Source organism: Pyrgilauda ruficollis, unplaced genomic scaffold, assembly GCF_017590135.1.
Source record: "Pyrgilauda ruficollis isolate IOZ18807 unplaced genomic scaffold, ASM1759013v1 scaffold96, whole genome shotgun sequence".
Lineage (NCBI taxonomy): Eukaryota > Metazoa > Chordata > Aves > Passeriformes > Passeridae > Pyrgilauda > Pyrgilauda ruficollis.
The window spans coordinates 1,896,656-1,917,321 of record NW_024531710.1 but is presented as its reverse complement, the minus strand read 5'-3'; the positions used below and the strand labels follow the sequence as shown (position 1 = coordinate 1,917,321).

Below are 20,666 nucleotides of genomic sequence, written 5' to 3'. Positions count from 1 at the left end.
TAACTTTTTCTGCTAGGAACTTAAATGTACAAGTCCAAGCAGATCAAGTATGTCCTCAATTCTTTCCCTTAAGTTAGAGAATAACACCAAAATGACAACACAGAGACTGTTTTGCTGTTTCATCTTTACCTATGAGGAAACAGGTGGGCAAGAAGGGAGAGAAAGAGATGGTGGGTAACAAAGAAAATATGGGGGGTAAAAAAATCACAAAAAAAGCCCCATTTCTAACATACTCAGCAAACTTTCATTTGGGGTGAGAAACTACTCCATTAAGAATGCAACTCCATTGCAATGCAGAAAAACCAAAGCTGGTTATACCTACCAGAGATCGTCGCATCTGGGTCAATATACTCATAAAGCAATCAAAGCTGATCATCCCTTCTGGACTTTGCAGTAACTTGGTTTTCTCCATGGTGTTTACTACAGCTGAAGCACCTAAAGCCATTTCTATCCATTCAAGAAGGTATCTCAAGGCACCTCGTTGGGCAGCCAAACCAAGAAGCAACTCAGAAGCTAATCTGCGACCTAGAGTATCTGCCCCAGAGTTTGGAATCGTTACTCCTTTAAGAAAAGTTGTTACTTGTGACAAACAGTCCAAACCCATTGGTGGAATCTTGCTTTCATTTGCTAGAGATAATGGTGGTAAAGAGCTCACAACTTCTATTGCAGTATGGATAACATCATTGCAGAGACTGAGGCCAGGTCCTGCCACAGGCATCATCCAGCTTTGTCTCAGCAGTGCAAATAACAAGCTCAATCCAGTCCGAACTCCCATTTCTATGAGTGCGTCTGTGCTTGACCTCGGTCGTTCACTGACAGAGTGCACATCTGTGGATCCAGAACTGCTTTCTGGTGAATGCTGTTGCTGTTTCACCTTACCCTTATCGTGGTATTTATTAGAAAGTGCGTAGAAGACACGCTGTAGCACAAGGAGACGCTTTCGAAGAGCTCCAGCAAACGGAGAGTCTGAGCACACCATCTTTGCCAGTGCCAGCTGGCTGCTAAGAAGGGCATCCAAGTAGTGGTCCTGTTCATCACTAGATAGAGACTCCCGCTCAAAATCTGGTAACTGAGGTCCCTTGAGGCACAGAACCTGCTGGGGCAATGGCACTACTTCTTTATTGCTAACTAACTTAGCATACAAGACAGAAACTCCCTCCCTTGTTGCAATAGATTCACTGTCTTCTGTGATCCATGAGCTGTTTAGGTGTTCAAGCCACTTCAGCTTCACAGGTGGGACCATAGCTGCCATGCTGGTTTACTTCTTTGCCATTAGTCCTGAAGATGAAAAAACTGTCAATAGGTTATGCAATATTATCTACAGATCTTATTACTTACAGCAGGACAAACCCAAATAATCCTTTCAGAAGGACCACCAAGAATTACCAGTTTCACCGTGTGACCTATATGCATGTGCAACTTACTTAACATGATGTAAGAATTTTAGTGTAAGTCAGTCTGCATTTTCTAAATCCATATGCACAAAAATTCACATAAAGCAAATTTAATTCGGTTAAGTGACATGAACAGCATTTAACAGATAAGGCAATTTAAGATTTAGATGTCAAGAACCACAAAGGTGCAGGGCTGATAAGCATATCTCAGCACTATGATGATTTATGTCTGCAGGATCATCCATGTAATGGTATGATATTTTGCTATTTTATCTGAATAAAGGATCACAATTGCAAAAACATACATTGAGTTCAAAAAATTTCTCACCTATAAGAACACAGACTGATCACCACTAGATGAACTAGGGTTCTTCTATGTCTGAGAAAATTTTAAAAATTAACAAATTAAAAGAACATTCTGATCCTAAAGAGACACTCAAGTTACTAATTTTAATGCTGGTAGCATTTAGAACTCCAGCTCTTCAAGAAGATTCTTGATGTCAACTCTAAGTTTTGCCAAGGTAGTTTATAGCTTGATATGCAAAGAGGCTTCTTCAAAGTGAGTGTTTTCAAACTGCTCCTTTTAAAAGGCTTTTCTTTAAAGTAATGCTTCACCTCCTATTGTACAAAACAGATGTGTTTAACTCCTGTTTTATAATCATTAACCATGGGTTACACAGGTTCTGAACTATTACTTTCTGTTCTTTGACCCTGTAGGTCGTAACACATTACAATTTCACCAAAAGGTACTGTAATTTCCTGAAGGACAGTTTTGTGTCCTTTGGTAGTGTGAGCCCTATTTGATCTAATTCAAACTAAACTCCTGGGGGTGGAGGGAGTCTCTGCCATGCAGTGGAAGTCAGTGCTGCTGCCATGTCGTGCTTGTAGGAGAACGGTAACAGGCAGTGCAATTTGGTCCTCGTTTTATCTTGACATTTCACACCTAAAATCATAAATTAAAAACAGAAACTACTACAGTTATTCTGCCAATACATCTGCCAAAAAAGCATACTGTGTGCTATTAAGCACCTACTTTTATTTCAGCCAAATTTTCCCTACAACAAATTAATACCTTCAAAAAAGCTTTACATGAGCCCCAGTGAGCCTTAGCCAAGTAACTGCTGTTGCACTATAGCAGCCCTAACACAGGTCTATCCCACAGAAACTGGAGCCACAGCTGTTAAGTACCAGAGCAGGGAGCATTCCTTGCATTTCATACAAGACACACCTTCTGTCTGCTCACACCACAAAACTTCCAAGCAGCTCAGCCTCAAAGTGACACATACAGGTACTGTTACACCCAGGACCCTGTAGATTAAGAAAGGGCAACACTATCTCATGTGTCAGAAAGTATTTGCTAACTACCATTGGATTCTAACAGAAACTGTAAGGCCAGTTAATGAAAAGGTCCTAACTCTGGTCTTATGTGAAGTTTGTGCCCCATCAAGAGGTAAAAGATGGGGATTTAGCTCCATTAAGAAGTTCCCAAACAGACTTATTTATGGGCTTTATGCTTTCACCAGCTACTCTTCTTTCAGAAACTTCAAAATGTGCTCATGTACCTCAAAGGCACAAATACTGCTGCTTTTCCTGAAAACTGATAGATTCTTTCCTGCTGCCCTTGTATGCATCTCTAAAAATAGAGACTGAAGCTTGAAGCTGAGCCCTTAGCAGTGCCCTACTCTCCTTCTGCAGCTTTCAGAAGAAATCGCTGGTCCACCTTGAAAATAGCATTCAGTTTCATGTGACAGGCAGAAAGCTTTAACCAGGCACTGCTCATAATCCTGGAAATGTTCTCTGAATACAAATGCAAATGATCTGTCTCTGCATGTAACAACTACAGATCACAGAAGTTAAGCAGAAACCAGGTAACAGTTGCACAGGGTATAGGTAGGGTTTATTTCTTCCAGTTCATTGCCACAAATACAAGGTTTATAATTGCTCCAGAGCCTAGACATGAACATCTCAGTTCTTTTTAGGCAGACAAAAAGAAAATACATTTGGCTTTGAAAACTCAAGTGAATGCTCACTGATGTTCCACTATATCTGACCACTGCAGGGTCAGGTGAACATGTGGAAGGTACCAAGCGTGCAGGGTGGGCCAGTCCCACAGGGTGCAGTCCCACCCACTTTCTGAACATGCTGATCACATAGCCAAGCACAAAGGGAGAAGCCACAAACATGTGACAAGTGGAGAAAAGGACTTTTCTCTCATCATCATAAACCTGTAAATGTATAGCAACAGCTTTATAAAACTATTTCAACACTGGAATACTTAAAACACTTCAAACTAAAGTACCCAGAACTTTCTGGGATTTATATTAAACAAACAAACAAAACAAAACAAAAAAACCCTAAAAAGTCCAGCTCATCTGCCCTTATTCCTCCCTTTCTCCTCCTGCTCCTCAGGGCGGAAAAAAAAAAGTGAACCGTGAGAATGTAGAACACAAGTTATTTGTCATATCTTTTAGAACCACAGTTCCTGTTGGGGAAATCACCATTTTGGGGCAGAAATTTTTTGCATATATTTTACTGCTGCCTTGTCTACTGGTAAATCAACTAAAACGGGACTTAAAACTCATAGCTGAACAAGGATTTCAACAGTGTTACCAAATGTAACACCTATTTCAAAAGCTTACTCCAGGGAACGGTGGGGGGAAAATGCATATATCAAACCCTAAAAGCCAAGTTCTATGTATCCAGCATGCAGACTTTTGCTTTCAGAACAGCAGTGGCAGCAACTTGAGCTGCACGGAAAGACATGCAGAGGTAACTAAGCGTGCCTTTAGAGTGTGTTGGCCCTGAGAACCACAGCCAGTGCTGCAACGGAACTCAAGGAAAGGCTCAGATTCATCAAATCCTCCACTGGAATAAGTGCACAAGCACAGGGAGAAGAGCTGTTGTTACTCATCACTGTACTGGACACCAACTGCTGTTTGCTCCTCTTACATCAGATGAAAGGGAATGTGAGGAAAAGAATTTTAAAGTTAAACCTGTGAAACACAAGGAATATAATCAGGGAAGGCTTTTGCCTGAGCTAAGAGGAGAGCAGATCATTTAAATTATAGAAGAAAATATTCTTAAGAGAGGTGTCTTTTAATAAGAAACATGGAAATTACCTGCAGCAGAGACAAAGGTTCTTTTTCCTTTTATCAGTCCATTGCTTTAAATGCACCTGAAGGTGAAACTGTGACTTCCAAAGCTAAAGCCCACTGTAGACTGAATGTGTATCCTGATTCTGTCTCCTCAAGCTCAAAAGTCAAAACCAGGTACTTCTTCTGGTCTGTTCATGGTTTTCCCCATCATATAAAAAACCACACCAAATAGCCAAACTACCACTTGAATTCTAAGCTCAGAATCAAGTCTCCACATCTTGCAATAACTAGTAAGTATAGACAGGAGGTAATAGGATGCATTTCAAATTCAAAGAAATCAACTTACAAGCAGCCCTAGTGATTGTGAAACCATAATAATTCAATGATTGGCATGCATTTCCACAGAGTCAAGAACTCAAAGAAAGCAAGCTGATGACAAATTCCATTACCCCTTTATCCATTTATTTCTCTTCACCTATTTAGTTAGAGGATTATTTTTAAGAAGTTTTTGATTAGATGTGTTTGCTGCACTTAAGGAAAAAATAAACACAAGACCAAGAGCCTGCAAATGTTTGTCAGCAAGACAGAGTATACACTAATAATAACTGATACACTTAAGATCTTCCCTCCTGAGTAAAAATAAAGAAAAAGAGGAAAGCTCTCATATTTTAGGGAAAGCATGCAGTCTTCAGTGGCCTAGCAAATAATGTGAAAGGATTTAAAATATGCTGGGTTATTAAAGAGTTTGTTTTTTCTTAAACAGGAATCAATTCAGTCTGAAACCACCAGCTAATTTTTATAGAACACTTAAAATATTAATTTTTGTGGTGGAAGCTTGCCTACAATAACTAATAAATTTCACATATTTAAAGTGTGAATGGCCTATTGCAAATCATTATTAAATACAATAGACAATTGGGCATATTAAAATTAAGTTTATATCAATAATGAAATAGGCCAAACAGCCAATTCTTTCACTGAGAAAAACTGCATCTTTTTTTAGGAAAAAGAACTATTCACCTATCTTAAACAAGAATAAAGTAAGAGACTGGAGATGCATCTAACTACATTTACAAGTTATTTCCACAAAGCAGAAATAAATTATGAGGAGATAAACTATGAATGCTGTTCCTTCTTTCTCTCTGCCACGACAGCAATTTAATCACAGAAACAGAAAGAGGAATTTGATCTTGTCATTAATCCCAGCTTGCTTATTTCATATATACAATACCAAGTCACTGACTGCATGGATGACTAACACCTTAATGTACAACTGACCAGGAGACACAACGAAATAGGTATTCCACCACAAATATTCCAACATTTTTATATATACATGCATACACGCATACATACATACATATTTATTTCTTTTTATTTTAGTATTTATATTAGATACTAAAAATATCTGTGTTCCATGTATGTGTCTAAAACACAAGCAATCTTTCTGCAACAATTATTTCTTTTGAAAAGGGAATAATTGTTCCAAAGCATTTCAGTTAACATCAAAGTGAAATTATCAAGAAAATTCTGTATAATTTTTTTTTGTGTTTATATAAAGTGACACATATAAGGTAAAATGGGACTGAGAAGTAACAGTAAATCTTCCAGCCACTTACCACCATCTCCTAAATTAGCTATCGCAAGAGATTTTTCTAGAAAGGGAACAAAGGAAACACTAAAGATTTCTCATAAATCCACTTGGTTGGCTCAGCCATGAAGACTGTCAAACCTCTAAGAACAAATTTTTTTTCACATTTTTACTATACCTTCAGGAAACCAGAAGTTTTTAGGTCTTGTCACTTTGAGGTAAGTGGGACAGCTTTGATCACCTTCAGAAAAGAACTCATGAGGGGGGAAAAAAACATTACTAAAGAAGTTAGTATGGGAAATTCTCAACTTCAACACAGTCAAAAGAGTGAGGACTTTGGAAACTGCCCCAAATACTCCTTTATTCCAAGGGAACAGGGGAAAATGAGAATAATCTACAAAGGACTTCGACATGGGGTTGAAGGTTAAAGTCTGTGAAGTTATAAAGTTCCTGTTTCTGAGTCCAGCAGGAAAGACAGGTCTTGGAAAGAATATACACAATTCCCTGAAGGAATTTCCATAATCATCCCTTTCCATGTCAGCTCAGAAATTATGGGAGATACTTGAATGTCACCCAAGAACCACCTCCATGCAGCCAACAAATTTATCCTAATATAAGTAAATACGAAGCTCCCTTCTAGGGTTTAGATTTTAAAAAATGCTTAGAATTTAAAAAAGCTCCTCAGAAGTTGCTGTGTGTAGATCTAAGAGAAAGACTGCTGGAACAATTTAAAGAAAGGTGCAGACTGGGCAGAAGCTGTACAGTGCAGCTGTATCAGGCTGTAGCTCCTTTTGAGGAAATCAGGAACAGCTCAATGCAATGAAAGAGAGATTAACACTGAATTCCTGCATCAAGGCATGTAAGTATGAAAGTCATGACAAGAAAAAACTGAAGGGTTTATGTCCTGTTTTAAAGAAAGTTGTAGACAAGATCCTTAAAAAGTAGAATTATTATCTAGCTGATTTAATTAGAAAGTGTAAGAGTACAGTCTCCCCACAAAACATGTTTTGCTTTTGCAGTCCTTAGCACACACACTCAACTTCTCAACAGACAGAAACCATCGAAACGTGTGGAAGGGAGGAGCTGATTTTAGGGCCTTTTCCCCACCCCCCCCACCCCCCCGCCAAAACATCATCATCTCCAACAGATTGGCTCTACCTCATTGCCAAATGCAAATAATCACTGGTATTCCAGCAAGAATAACAGAAGTCCATAGATAAGGAGGAAGAAGGTGCAACTGCTGCTCAGGCTGTGAAAAGGAAAATATGAACAATCAGCTCAGAAATGTAGCTCAATCTTGAAGGACAGTGATTTCCCATTGCTTGTTCAAACCTGAATCTTCCTGCTTAATTGTTATTTTACAGCTTTTTGCTTTCCTCCCTGTACAAGGTCCAAAGAAGTAAATGTTGTAATACAGGGATAAAAAGCAAAATTCATCTTACATAAAGTGTTGTCAAATGAACAGAGCAAACAAGGAGAATGTATTTTAACCTAGTGTTTAAGGTAGGCACAACTACTCACAGTCCATGGACATTTCCAAACATATAAATTGCATAAAATTAGATACAGTATCTTCAGTTAGTAAGAAGAAAATCCATTTTCTTGAATCAGTCACACTAGCACACACACTGAAGATATAACAAGGATGGAATTTGACAAAGCTACATACTACCATGTCTTTCTTTAACTTAGTCTGACTAGAGCAGAAATCAAGCACACACAAAAACAATTATTCTGACAGAATCCAAGTGCTCAGGCTCTTAGAACTCCTACAAAAGTAGTTGAAAGCTTTATTTTCTGCAAAGCTCTTAAAAAACAGCACCTATAAAGCTGTAAATAATCTGTGTCCTAAAAATAAAAAGTTTTCTCAGAGGAAAAATAAACCTCATAAGCATCCACTCTCTCCCTCTCTGCAATCAGCAATTTCAGCAACCTTTGTCAGAAGCTGACTACATTTATTTTAGGGGAACCTAATTACAAAAGCTTATAACACAAGAAGTCTGTCTATACAGTCAAATCACAAGCAGGAAACATCACAATTAAATATGAAGATGTGGCTGTGAAACTGAATTCTGTCCACTGTTTGCCTGCAATGTTGTACCACACACATAAACAGAGCTCTTCACTGTGTGTTCATTGGCAATGAGCTTCCTGGAGTCTGCAACAGTTCCATTTATTATTTTCAACCTGAGGGACTCCTAGAGCACCACCTGTGCTCAAGGTCCCTTCAGCCTGATGTCACCTGGGTGGTTTCTAAAAAGGAGTAGAAAATTTATTATTTTAACAGATAGCAGCCAGATCACACTACAGCTCTTGATGCTCCTACAAGTAGTTAAAGCTTTGCTTGCAATGGTGAGAAATTAACTTCTGTGATGGGTCAGAAATATCAAGCATTTTGTGGCTCATGCAAAACTCAGGAAAGATTTCACAATCAGAACGATCAGATAATTCTATGAGCTCATTAAAAATATAAATCAATTAATTTACCGCAAGAGACACTGACTACTGAAGAACTTATTCTGGGATGTTATTTTAGATAATTATTGATAAAGTAGAAGTTCTGAGTTCATTGCCAATCACAGCTCTGGAAAAGCTAATTTGCTTAAAATATGACAGAAAACCTAATATAATATGTTTCTATTTACTGCCTCACTGTGATGACAGTATTACAGCTGCATTACAAAAGTGGAATCTCTTCAAAGTTTCAACATTTCAGTTTCTTAGCATAAGCACTTAGAACCCTTTTAAATTATATTTTCATTCAAACACATGTAACATTCTTACCAGTAAACCAAAGTCTTTAGTCTGCATGCCAGACTACTAAATTATTTTCTCCATATTCTGTCAAATTCCTAACCTGTACGACTCCAGAGCTGAATGTGAAATTCAAGATATGGCTGTACCTTTATTTTGTGCAACAGAAGGCCTGTTCTCTGGTTTTGCCAAGTTCCACTCCTAACAGTTCCATAAAATGACAGATTACCTTAAGTTTTTATCATTCCAGTCTTTCACACTTCTTACAAAGAAGCCACGAAGTCCCAGTAAGAATCTTGCTTCACATGCTGCCAGCTGGTGGAGCACAGCAATTTTTGCAACGCTTATTAGAATTTTACAATCTGAAAGTGCAACTAAACCAAACTGATTTGCTTCCCTTTTTTCCTAAATAAGGGACTGTATATACAGGATTTAGCAGCAGGTATCAGAGCTCCAAACAACATTTACAGCCTTTTACTTGAAAGGTGATTTAGAAACCAAGAATATATAAAAGTAATTAAAATCCTGCCTTGTCACATGCTAAAAATATGAAATGTACAGAAATGTAAAACCCACAATACGTTTCATATGGCTTATGGCAAGGGGACACTGTGACAGCTGAAACCAACAGGACATAATGTTGCCTAGAAGAGTTATCTGTTCAATATTTCACTAAAAAAAGCACTGTAGGTTCAAGATTTCAGCACCAAAAAGCACTGTAGGTCACTACACAAGGCAAGAATCTTCACATGTTCTTTTTGGCCTGTCTATGTAGTCTGAACACACTGTCATGAGAGATGCAAGGTGAATGGAATCCATCCAAAACAGTCAGGGCAAAGAAAAAAAGATAAATTAGAAAGTGCTTGCACTGCAGAGAAATTAGTACACATTCATAAAGAACTGAAAGCAAAATTGTCCTCAGAAGCAGCGAAAAAAATTTAAAAAGCAGCAGTGATAGTAAAAGGAGACAGACTGAAAAACAGCAAAGAAAAAATAAGTTGTGGTCTCCTACAAATCTGGAATAGGAAACAAGGAACAAAAGGAACTAACCCAGAAAAAGCAAGCAAGAAGAGCAGCTACAGCAGACTGTCTGTCACTACTGAAACACTGAAGTGAAATACACACCAGCATTAATTCATGTGAACATCTGTCTCCACTGAGCACAAGGGCCAGCATCCTTCCTCCTTGCATTAACCTCCTGCTCAGCATATGAAAACTAAATGAATGACATCATCATTCAGAATAAGATTAATTATGCAAACGATCATCAACTTTTCTTTCCAAATATTGAATTCCACCTAACCTTATATTTGTTAAGTAAGCCATGGTAAGGTCCTACTTGATATTCTTCCAGTTTTAGTCTTCCTACATGATTTTAGGTTCCTGTGGGATTATTCATTTATTCATTATCAGGTATAGTACTGAAACCAATATAACCCTATGCTTTCAGCTAGTCACAACTGGTTACTCCAAAAATCTTTTTGGAGACAGACTAAAGGAAGACAAAATTATTTTTAAGTTAATATGAAATTAAAGCTATTTGCCCCCTTTTGCCTTTCGGGTTTAAAAAGAAAGTGATACAAAAACCTAATCATGGCTTCTCAATGTAAACCCCTGGGGGCTGTACGAAATCTTCCCAAGCAGAGAAGAAATAAAAATTATCACTATTATTCAGCAGATAAACTTAGAAAAATCAATTTAATCCATTGCTTCTTCAGATGCTTTAAGGTTACCAAAACAAAAGCTGAGAATGCAAGGCGCTCCACATGCACAGTCACCAAAAGCAGTTAGTGAAGAGGAGCTGAGAAGCAGAAATTCCCCATGCATCAAAACATCCCAACAATTTTAGCAAAGAAAGGTGCCTGATTGTGCATTGGAAAAGGGATGAAAACTATGGTGAGGTTTTAGCACTACCACTCTCCCCAAAAGGTACAATCACTTGTACTTCTACTGTGTAGTATAGTTACAGTAATTACCACAACATATAGGAACAGACATTTTCTTGCAAAAACTACGTAAGTTTTAAAGATGCATTTACTAGAAATCATGACTTGAAAACTCAGCAAGAGACAGGAGAGTGCAATATGTACAGACAGTCAAAATTCAAACACATTCAACTTTCAAGTTAGCTGTATGTAAGCAGAAAGATGGACTGCAGCCTTTAGATATATATATATAGAGATAGATAGATAGATAGACAGACAGACAGATAGATAGATAGATAGATATAAAGGGGGCATATAAGAGCAATGGAGAGATAGCTGTTATCAGGGCCTGTGGTGACAGGACAACAGGAAATGGTTTTAAACTGAATATGAGTAGGTTTACATTGGATACAAAGAAGAAACATCTCAATGAGGGTGGTGAGACACTGGAGCAGGTTGCCCAGCTAAGTTGTGGATGCCCCTTTGTGTTAACACTTCCTGTTAATATTTGCATTTCTTGACTAAGAGAACTCCTATTATAACTACTTGAAAAAGAAACTTCTGTTGTGTAAGTTCATGTATTTGTAAGGAAATGTTCTGAGGATGAAATTTCAGTATTATCTAGTCCTGACAGCAAAAGAAAAAATTGTTACTAGTAAGGAGGACTCAAACTGCAGGCTCTTCTTTAAGCAGCAAATTAATTCCAACTTCCAGCAGAGAAGATGATTGTTTGAGCCAGCTGAACATTCTCCCAAACAGCTTGGTGACATCAGGTCAATCACAACAGGCCAGGGAATATACCTGGCCAGCTCCAAGGTCACAGCTACACTTGCTGTTGATGGGCAAATCCTGTAACCACTGGGCTCCAGACTGGCTTTGGTTTTTTTTTCCGTAATAAGAATTTACAAGGGTTACTATGAATGACTCCAATGCACAGCAAGCAGCTGCAGCACACCGGCAGTTATTTCAACAGCCCTGTGACAGCAGGGCTTCAATTTCTGAGGGCTACTTCAGATGTTTTTAAAGAGCTAACACCTACTAGATTTGAATGTTCCACTTGACTGTCAGTGCAAGGGAGACAGACAAAAAGAAACCCTGGCAGCAGTTTCAGAGTTTGAGTACTTCTGAGAGCCAGTCACTGCAAACACAATCAGCACAGTACTCACCATTCACTACCACGACTTTGACAGCAGGAAGTCAAAGACAGCCACAGAGAATTGCATCCTACTTTTAACTCAAACACACTAGTGCAAGATAAAAAAATCTCCCAAGTTACATGAACAGAGGAAGATCAAGTACCTGTACAGGATCTAAGACCATTGCTTTGAAAGGCTAATGACTTCCTAACAACCTATGACCAGAAACCAAATGACTGCTCCACCAAGCCTACCTAAAATACATATAATTTCTGTCACCATTACTTATTTTTAAAATGGGAATGAGTGCATCTCTACCCCATGAGTATTACAAGAATAATAACACTAAAAACAGAAAGAAAAATTGGAATACTAAGTGTCCTAACGTCTTAAACATATGTAATTTTACTACTGAAACACAAATATTATTGCTAATTTCATATGTAGCTTTCCCCATCCTTAAAATGGTCCTACTCCAGTCATTACTGATAATTTGAAACATTAATATTATTAATAAATCGAAATATTAATATGCTTCTGCAGAGCACCCCTGTACTGTTTTCTTTGAAAAATAAACTTTATGGCTACCTCAGATTGGTAAAATAAAGGAAAAACCCAACAAAGATCTTTAATCAACTACTATCTATTTAATTCAGTTCTGAAACAGCAGAATAAGTTTTCACTGTTAAAGAATTTTTCAATTTACAGATTAAATTAATAAAAAAAAGACTGTGTTATATTCTTACTGTGCCAAGCAGTCTCTTGGAAAACATAAATCAAAGACTTGACATCCCTATGCTTAATTAACAATTAGATAAACAACTCCTTTACAGTTTCCAAAAAAAAATTTCAAGATTCCCACTTCCCCTTCAACTTACATACTTCCAACCCCATAAACTCGTTTAGTCTTAATGTTCAAAGAACAAAACATACACGACATATTTAAATAAGAACACAGGAGCAGAGAGGAAAACCTCACTACAGGTTTGCACTCAGAGATAAAAAGCTTTAAGAGGTTTCATTTTAAAACACAACCACTGTGATACAGCCACCTAACAAATTCTTCATAGGTGCAAGGCTACAGGAGACTGGCAATGCCATTCTGTCCTATAGCACAACATTGTACAGCTTTTAATCTTTCACACAAAAAACAGATTGCTCTCAGAATGGGGAAGTAGTAGTAGACTGACCAGGTACAAAGTCTACCTTTCCAGATTAAATACCTATTATAATTTTCCCCAAAACTATGTGAGACTTAACCCTGAGATCAAAGTCCTTCACAGTCCCACATCCCAATAGAGCAGGCATGGTATATATGGGGTCTCTAACAAGGAGCATTAAATTCAGCACATCTAAACTGAGGTTTTGTTATGAAATACCAGCACAGAACACTCCGCTAAACTACAGATCTGATCAACCTCATAAGACAATATACATATACAGACACGTACAGGATATGCTTACATGTATAGAGAGCGCACGGTTCCAGCTACAGGAAATTACACCACTCGCAAGGAAACAACCAGCTTAGATATGTGGCAACAGAAATTAAAATGTTTCAACTGCACTAAACCTCTCCTATATACTGTGAAAGGGCAAGGGCATAACAATAGGATTCCGCCCTTTAAAAAACATGAAAAGCAGCTTGTGTACAGCAACACCTCCATGAAATTAACCATATGCAGTTTAAAAAAAAAATAAATCCAAAACACAACAACAAAACACCTTCTAGGACTTCACTTTGAAATACAAAATAAATAATCTCTAAGTAAAAGTATACATATAATGTTGCAGCATTGCAGGCAAGAGCCAACAAATATGCCATGCGAAGACGGTGCAATTCAGATGACAGGTCCAGAGATACAAGGAACACCTACCTACAGTCATGCATGCACACAGTTGATGAAGGCAAACCAAATTTCAGGCTGAATTTTGTGACACCTGTCGGGTCCACCTGGGACGCCCGTAGCCAGAGATGCATTAAACATTTAGAGGAAAATGCACGGCCACACTACAACAGCATTCATGAGGCTCATGGAGAAAAAGCACAGGCTCCAAGGACCTCAGCCGAAGCACAATGCAGAATTCGTACAGCTTATACCACTATGAAAAGGCACAAAAAGCCCCCACGAAGGGAGAAGAGCTGCCGGAGGACGCCCTTCCTTCTCCCACCCTCAGCAACAGGGCCGTGACACCTGAGCGGCCCCAGCTGCTTCCCCTTTTCCTCACGGCCGCCTGCACCTTCCCTCGCTCCCGGACGCCCGCGGCCCCGCGGTGTTGTCGGGCGGGGAGGGCGCGGGGAGAGCCATCCCGGCCCTGGGCTCGCCCAGGCCTCCCGCCCCTGCCCGCGCTCCTCAGCCCCACGCGGACGCGCGCTCACCAGGCAGCGGCGGGGGCAGGCGGCGGCGCTCGGCCCGGGAGCCCCGCGGGAGCGGCGGGGCGCGGAGAGCGGAGCACGGAGATCCCGCCGGGAGCCGCGTCCTCCCGGCCCAGATTGTCACAGGGAAAACATGACGCGGGCGGGGAGCCGCCGATCTCGCGGGGCCACCGCGCGGCTCTCGCGAGAGCGCCGGCCGCTCCCCGCCTCCGCCCGCCACCGTGCGCGGGCACGCGCGGCTCGCCGCCGAGATCGGAGCGGCGGCAGAAGCTGCGGCGGGAGCGGCTTATCCCGGCGAAAGGGGAGCGCTGCGGGCACCGGGAATGAGACAGTGCCCAGACAGTGGGGTTCATTGGTCTTCTGCAAGCGTGAGGAAGAGCAGACTAATGCTTTTGCATAAAAACGACCAAAGAAGCAGGTCAGGGAAATGAAGCACCTAATTTAGGCCGGGATCTGATGGAATTGATGTATTGGACAGTCAGTGAAAAGAAGAGAAAGGGATGCCGTATGCAGGGACAAAAAGTGCAGAAAAGGCAGAACGAACCACATTAGAGGACAAGCAGGAGTATATTAACCTGTTTGCTTAAACAAAATGAACAACATAACAGCAAACAGTAAAACTGTCACTGAGGAATGAAATTCCAAGTCTGAAGAAGGATAAAGGATACAGTTAACACTGTCACAGGCTTGGATGGTGGCAGCAACAACGGCACGCCAAGATGAGTGAGGCCACAGCGGCAACAAACAACACAGTGAGAAATCTCAGTTATACCCACATGAATTGGCAAAGTGCATACAATATTAGGGATGCCATGACTGAATCAGTAGACATTCTCAGACCAAGTAAATGGGAAAACTGACCAGAAGCAAGAGGCAAACTCTGCAAGAAGGGACTGCATATGTTTGAGTACATCACTCTGAGTCAGGAATACAATGGAACCTTACAAAGATTAGTGATGTGAAATAGGTGAATAGGGAATAATTGTTTATGCTCTTCCAGTGGAAGAGCTAGAAGGTAACAAGAGGAACTAGTAGATGAAAAATTCAGAAAAAGGAAAATAATTACTGTTTCTTCATTCACATATAATTAAGCTGTAGAACACCTTGATGCAGGACAAAATGTAGTAGAAGTTTACATGGACTCAAAAAGAGAATGGAAAAATACAGGAAAGAAAAAAAAAATCCATCAGTTTACAAAGACATCTCTTCTGGTTGAAAAATGCCACAGCCCACAGAAAACCCTACAATATTTGGGGGACACTTTCCTCTGTGCTTGCTCCTGCCTTTCCTTCCCAAGGCATGGGGCTGATGGCCGGCTCAGACACGGTGCCAGTGGACCAGCAATCCCATCCTTATGTTCTTGTCCTATATAGCCTATGTTTCCTGGATCTCTCCTCATTAGCCTTAATGCTTCATTCTGAGTTATGAAGTGTTAGGGGAGGTCCCTAACGGTAAAGCTCAGCTCCCTGGAGGGACTGTTGCATTTCATGACACAAGGTCCAACCAAAATTGGACTAAATGTGACTGACCACTTTGGAGACACATCCCAGGTATTGATGGCTTTTCATTCTGCCCCCCAAAAAGCAACTCAGGGGTGCACAGCATTTTGCATCAGAATAAAACTGGAATGCCTTGCTTTGAAAAGTCTGACCTAACCAAGCCAAAAATCACAGACTAAACACAAAGTTTCTGTTAGCAATTTACCCATGTAATATCAACCCAGAGGATAATGGTCAAGACAACTCATTTTTGTTCAATAAGTTGTAAGATTTTTTTGTTTTGTTTTGTATCTCTAACTACACCAGCTAATCTTTTGTCTAAAATCATAGCCAAACTCTGCTGTGAATGAGCACCTTCTTTGTTGATGAGACCACCTATGCTAAAAAATACCATCAAAACAGGGGCAAACTATAAAAACATTTTAAAGCATTCCTTAAGTATTTCAAATATATCAGCTAAAGGATGCTGTATAAGAAATAAACTTTAAAAAAATCAACAGATACATGAAAACACATTCAGTGCAAACATGTCCAGCAGATCTGCCATTCCACAGAAGAGAAAGAAGAATAAACAGACACACTCAGCAGTATGTGCTCTTCTCCATGGTCACATGCCCCATACCCACACACATTAATCACAACACAAAGACAAAACCTTATCATTAACTGCAGCTTTTATGGCTGGAAGGCTCCACCTGCAGCCAAGCATTGTATAATTCTCAAGGAATTTCCTAGGTTCGCAAATGTCTAATGCTTTTAAGTTACGTACACTTAAATATTAAGTTCACAAAACTGCAAGGTTTTCTGTTTTGTTTGTCAAGTCTTTAGCCAGCCCATCAATCACTCTGCAGTACTGAGAGTCAAGGGCTCTCCCCTTGCCATTTGCCTGCATGCAGGTGGTAGGGCTGGATGCAGGTGCTGTTTCCAGAGGCCCACTGATCTCAGAATTTAAGTTACACTGTAGGACCATTGCTATTGCAATGCTATGAATAGCTATTGCTACAAAAAGCATCTTTGTGAATTCTCACATGAAGCTTGTTTATTAGATAGCAACTGTTAATATTTGATATTAACTACAATCTTTCATAAGTCAAGTGACTTCCACAGTTTCTCCTTCAGAGCCCCAATGCCTGAGCTACTGTTTGCATCTACAGCCAGCTGGACTCAGGAGCTTCCAAACTGGAATAAAACCTAGCATGGCAAGTGATGCAGGATGAGGAGGTCTAGTCCACCACTGTATTAAGCAGGCAAGTATTGTCAGAACTACTGAGAACCCAAACAAAGCAAACAGCATTCTAGCCTACAGTAGCTCCAGCAGGTCTGAAAATAAGGACATAAATAAGGGGAACAAGCCTACATTTGCTCTGACACTACCAACGACTGTCACCACAATTCAGCCACCTCATCTGAGAGTCAATTATCATTAAATCAAAACATAGCACTTGCATCCTTTGGAAACTGCAGAGGTTCCTGAAACTCATTTGGGTACCCTGAGGACATTCCAGAGGAAACATGAGCCCTCCAGCCACCTGCAGCTATGTATTAACAGGGTGAATGTAACAAAAAAAGTTGAGTTTTATGGGACACCCTAGACACAGGCCAGGAATACCCGAATCACAGCTTTTCAGTAGGCAACATCATTCATCCTCTCCCCCTTCTTCACAGCAAGCATAAGCAGAAGTATTCAAAACTACAAATCTCAATAGTTCAGCCCCTAATGTCCCTGACTGCAGGACATTTATCCTCCATTTCTATTTCCAAAATAGTTTCCATCTTACCTTCAAAGCATAGAGGGAGGCCAAGAGAAAGCCCATATGATTGATCATGGAGGTTTCAAGAGAAAGGAGGCTGTAGATAGTACCTCTGTTATCTCTGTGCTCTCACCTCTTCTTTAAAACAGAAATAATCTTTCATGATGCAGACCTCTCAAGTCCCACCCACAGTTTTCCTCCTTCCCAGCTTCACTTGGACTAAGACAGATTTCTTCCAGCATTTAGCTCTACAAGACCTGTTTTACATCAGTGATTCCCTATTACTTTGCATGAGTTACTGCATTATTTATTAGTTTAAAATGTACTGTTACGTAATCCCATCAAATGTACTTTTAATATTAAGCAATGAAGAGAAAGGTACAATGACGGAACAACGCACAATTTAACATCAAGCATTTTTCTGACTATTAATAATTATCCTTCACTTTTTTTAGTAACCACATTTAACTCTTAATCTTCTTCTGAGCCAAACATTTCACCAGGGCTATGAGCAATTCCACTCTCACTATTTTTGTAAGATCTTTTTTTATAATGCAGTGCCTAGGACAAGACCCAGCATTCAGCATGAGGCTATGCTATTTATCTAGGGCTTATTCTTAACTACTTTTCCACAATGCAAGATAATTTTGGATCATTACAGTAAATGGGAATTTATATATTAAATACCTCAATTAACTGTGTTTTGATTTTACTGACTTCTCTTTTTCCGGCAGACTTTGCTAACACTGGTATGCCTTGCTGTTGTCATGGCAATGAAAGGAGTCTGTATGGTTTGGGATGTGACTCAGAAAAAAATTTATACAGAAATGGGCCAACAATTACAACAAAGGACATTAAATGTTTCTGTGCCACCAGTTAATAAATGGTCAATGGAAAAAAAAAAAAAAAAAAAAAAGAGGAAGATCCCAAATCTGAACAAATGACACTGAACAAAACTTGATTGGATAGAAGACACCAAATTATTACTTGTGACCCTCTGTTGCATTTAGGTCTCTATGTATAGCTTTATCACCCTCAAGAGTAATTAAAATCACAGTAATCTGCCTGGGCAGTTACTTAACCATAACAGAACCCAGATTCACCCAAAGAAGTTACATTCTTAGAGTTCAGAAATATGAAGAGTCTTGTATTGTGGACTTATCCCAATAAAAAACAGTCTGAAAGCCATCATCTCTGTGAGGGCTCATTCAAAGGCAAGGCTCTTCTCACGGCTCACAATTTACATGAGGCAAAAGGGAGGCAAGTTTGCCAATTAAAAGATGAGGAAAGGAGCTTGTGGCAGTCACTGAGGAGGTGTGGACAGAGCAGTTGCAGGCACTAAAAAGCATGACTAAAGCCAACCTACACCAATCTATGAAATGCATGGAAAAATTATTTTTAGCTAGACATTCACCGATGTCTTCCATATGTTACTCGTGACAACACTGGCTCTTTTCCTGTGGATCCAAGGTATGTGAGGGGAGCTGTTATTAGATCATTTGCCTGGGCAGGGATATCAAATATGAAGGCACTGAAATATATGCATCTGTGTCATCCCTTAATTTCATCTTCTGACTCATGTTCTGGAGTGACAGTTCCTCTGCCTGGCACTTCCTGTTCATATCAAGCTGAGCCATACTAAGTGTTATTTATTAGAAAACAATCTAAAGGCACATCCACACGTCCAGCTGGCTCTTACCCCAGTACAAATCATCAGTGCCACATAATCAGCAGTTTCAGAGCTCAAGATTGCAGATAGTTGTGTCACTTCTTTTCTTTTACTCTTGGACTCAACTGTGAAATCTGCATTTCACAGTTGAGTAGGAACCAGTTTGAAGTAACCTCAAATTTAAGATCTAGTTCAATCCATGGCCACCTCTCCCTTTCTTTAGCTAGCTGGTAACTTTTCCAAACTGTTTTGCTCAGCCTAGCTTTGTATCAAGGTTCCACACCTCAAAAATGTCCTTGGCCAAGCCAAGACAGGAAACATTCCAGTGAACCACTGGGGAAAAGGCCTGGGAATCAAGAGGGGTTTGCACTGGAAGACAGTGAATGATAATATACTGGGGAAATTAATTATATATGAGCAACAAAGTAACAACTGAATTCATACACAAGACTAATTCCAAACTAATCTATGCATGGGTATGAAACATTTTGAGCATATGTGGCAAGCAGGTTACTAGGACTTCAAGAGGATTAGTAATTCTCATCACCTCAATATGGTTGCATCCAGTGCACAGCTACAGTGCAGCTTAAACATTGTGTCAAAATAATACCTATATGCATAAAAATAATGGAGAGTACTAATCAACAACAGAGAACAGCCAATGGTCAAAGTACCATTCATAGGATTGCCCTTCCTAGCTGCGTTCTTATGGGTTATTCACAATTCCTCTGGGGTCCCATGAGTGAATTTTGGTGCCCTGCTTTAAAAACCCCTGTTGCACAACCCTGTAGCGTGTCTCCACTTCCCATGCTTTTAGCAATACAGTCATGAAAAGAAAAGTGCCTGTCACAATTGCTTTCCCCTCCTGCACCCTGTAGTCTTTCCTACTCAGTGAGCAAGATCTTTGAATGGAAGCAAGGAAAAAAGGTAGCACAGTGCTCTAACAATCTCTTTGTGCTTACTACTGGAGACTCCCCGTCCCTTTGCCTTTCAAGTGGAGAGGTTATCCAGCTTCCATGGCCCTGGGGCAACAGGAGCAAACAGACCAGTTGCTCTTGGCAGGACACAGGGGGATGGACCCAAGCTCTGCCAAATACAGCACACAAGAGCTGTGTGCATCTCCAGCAACCTCAGAGCCCTCCCAAAAGGGAGCACCCGCAGGGTTGCACCAGTTAATATTCACAGAGAGTTGCATAATATCAAACTGGGCTCAGTAGCAAAGGAACACTTGAGCTGTTTCGAGCAAGCACTGTTCTAGTTTCTTCAATGGAATCCAAGACAGGTGAAAAGTTTAGGAAATAAAGACTAGAGTTTATGCAATTCACAAGCACAGCATTGATCCATTCCCCATTTCTGTAAGCAGAAAAAAAGCCTTTATTTAGAGGGCTTCAGTTAAGCAAAAAGCTTCAGTTTTTTTCACTGAGGCCCTCTGAGCCTAAGTCCCCTTCCTTGTTACTTCTCTCTGAAGTAAGTTA

The 20,666-nt window shown here is 40.0% G+C and overlaps 1 protein-coding gene across 14 annotated transcripts in view; it reads right to left on the bottom strand.

The window, feature by feature from the left end:
- The window catches only part of HERC1 (HECT and RLD domain containing E3 ubiquitin protein ligase family member 1), a 130,641-nt gene that overhangs the window by 97,525 nt on the left and 12,450 nt on the right, over window positions 1-20,666 (bottom strand). For 10 of the 14 annotated variants that reach the window (XM_041489771.1, XM_041489770.1, XM_041489769.1 and 7 more), the window contains exon 2: window positions 323-1,278. In XM_041489771.1, coding sequence (XP_041345705.1) covers window positions 323-1,252 — 930 coding nt within the window. In that variant the 5' untranslated portion in view covers window positions 1,253-1,278. Of the gene's footprint in view, window positions 1-322; window positions 1,294-1,722; window positions 1,739-7,238; window positions 7,330-14,275; window positions 14,422-20,666 lie in introns of those variants that run through there. The other 4 variants (XM_041489759.1, XM_041489758.1, XM_041489760.1 and 1 more) reach the window with 4 other exon arrangements.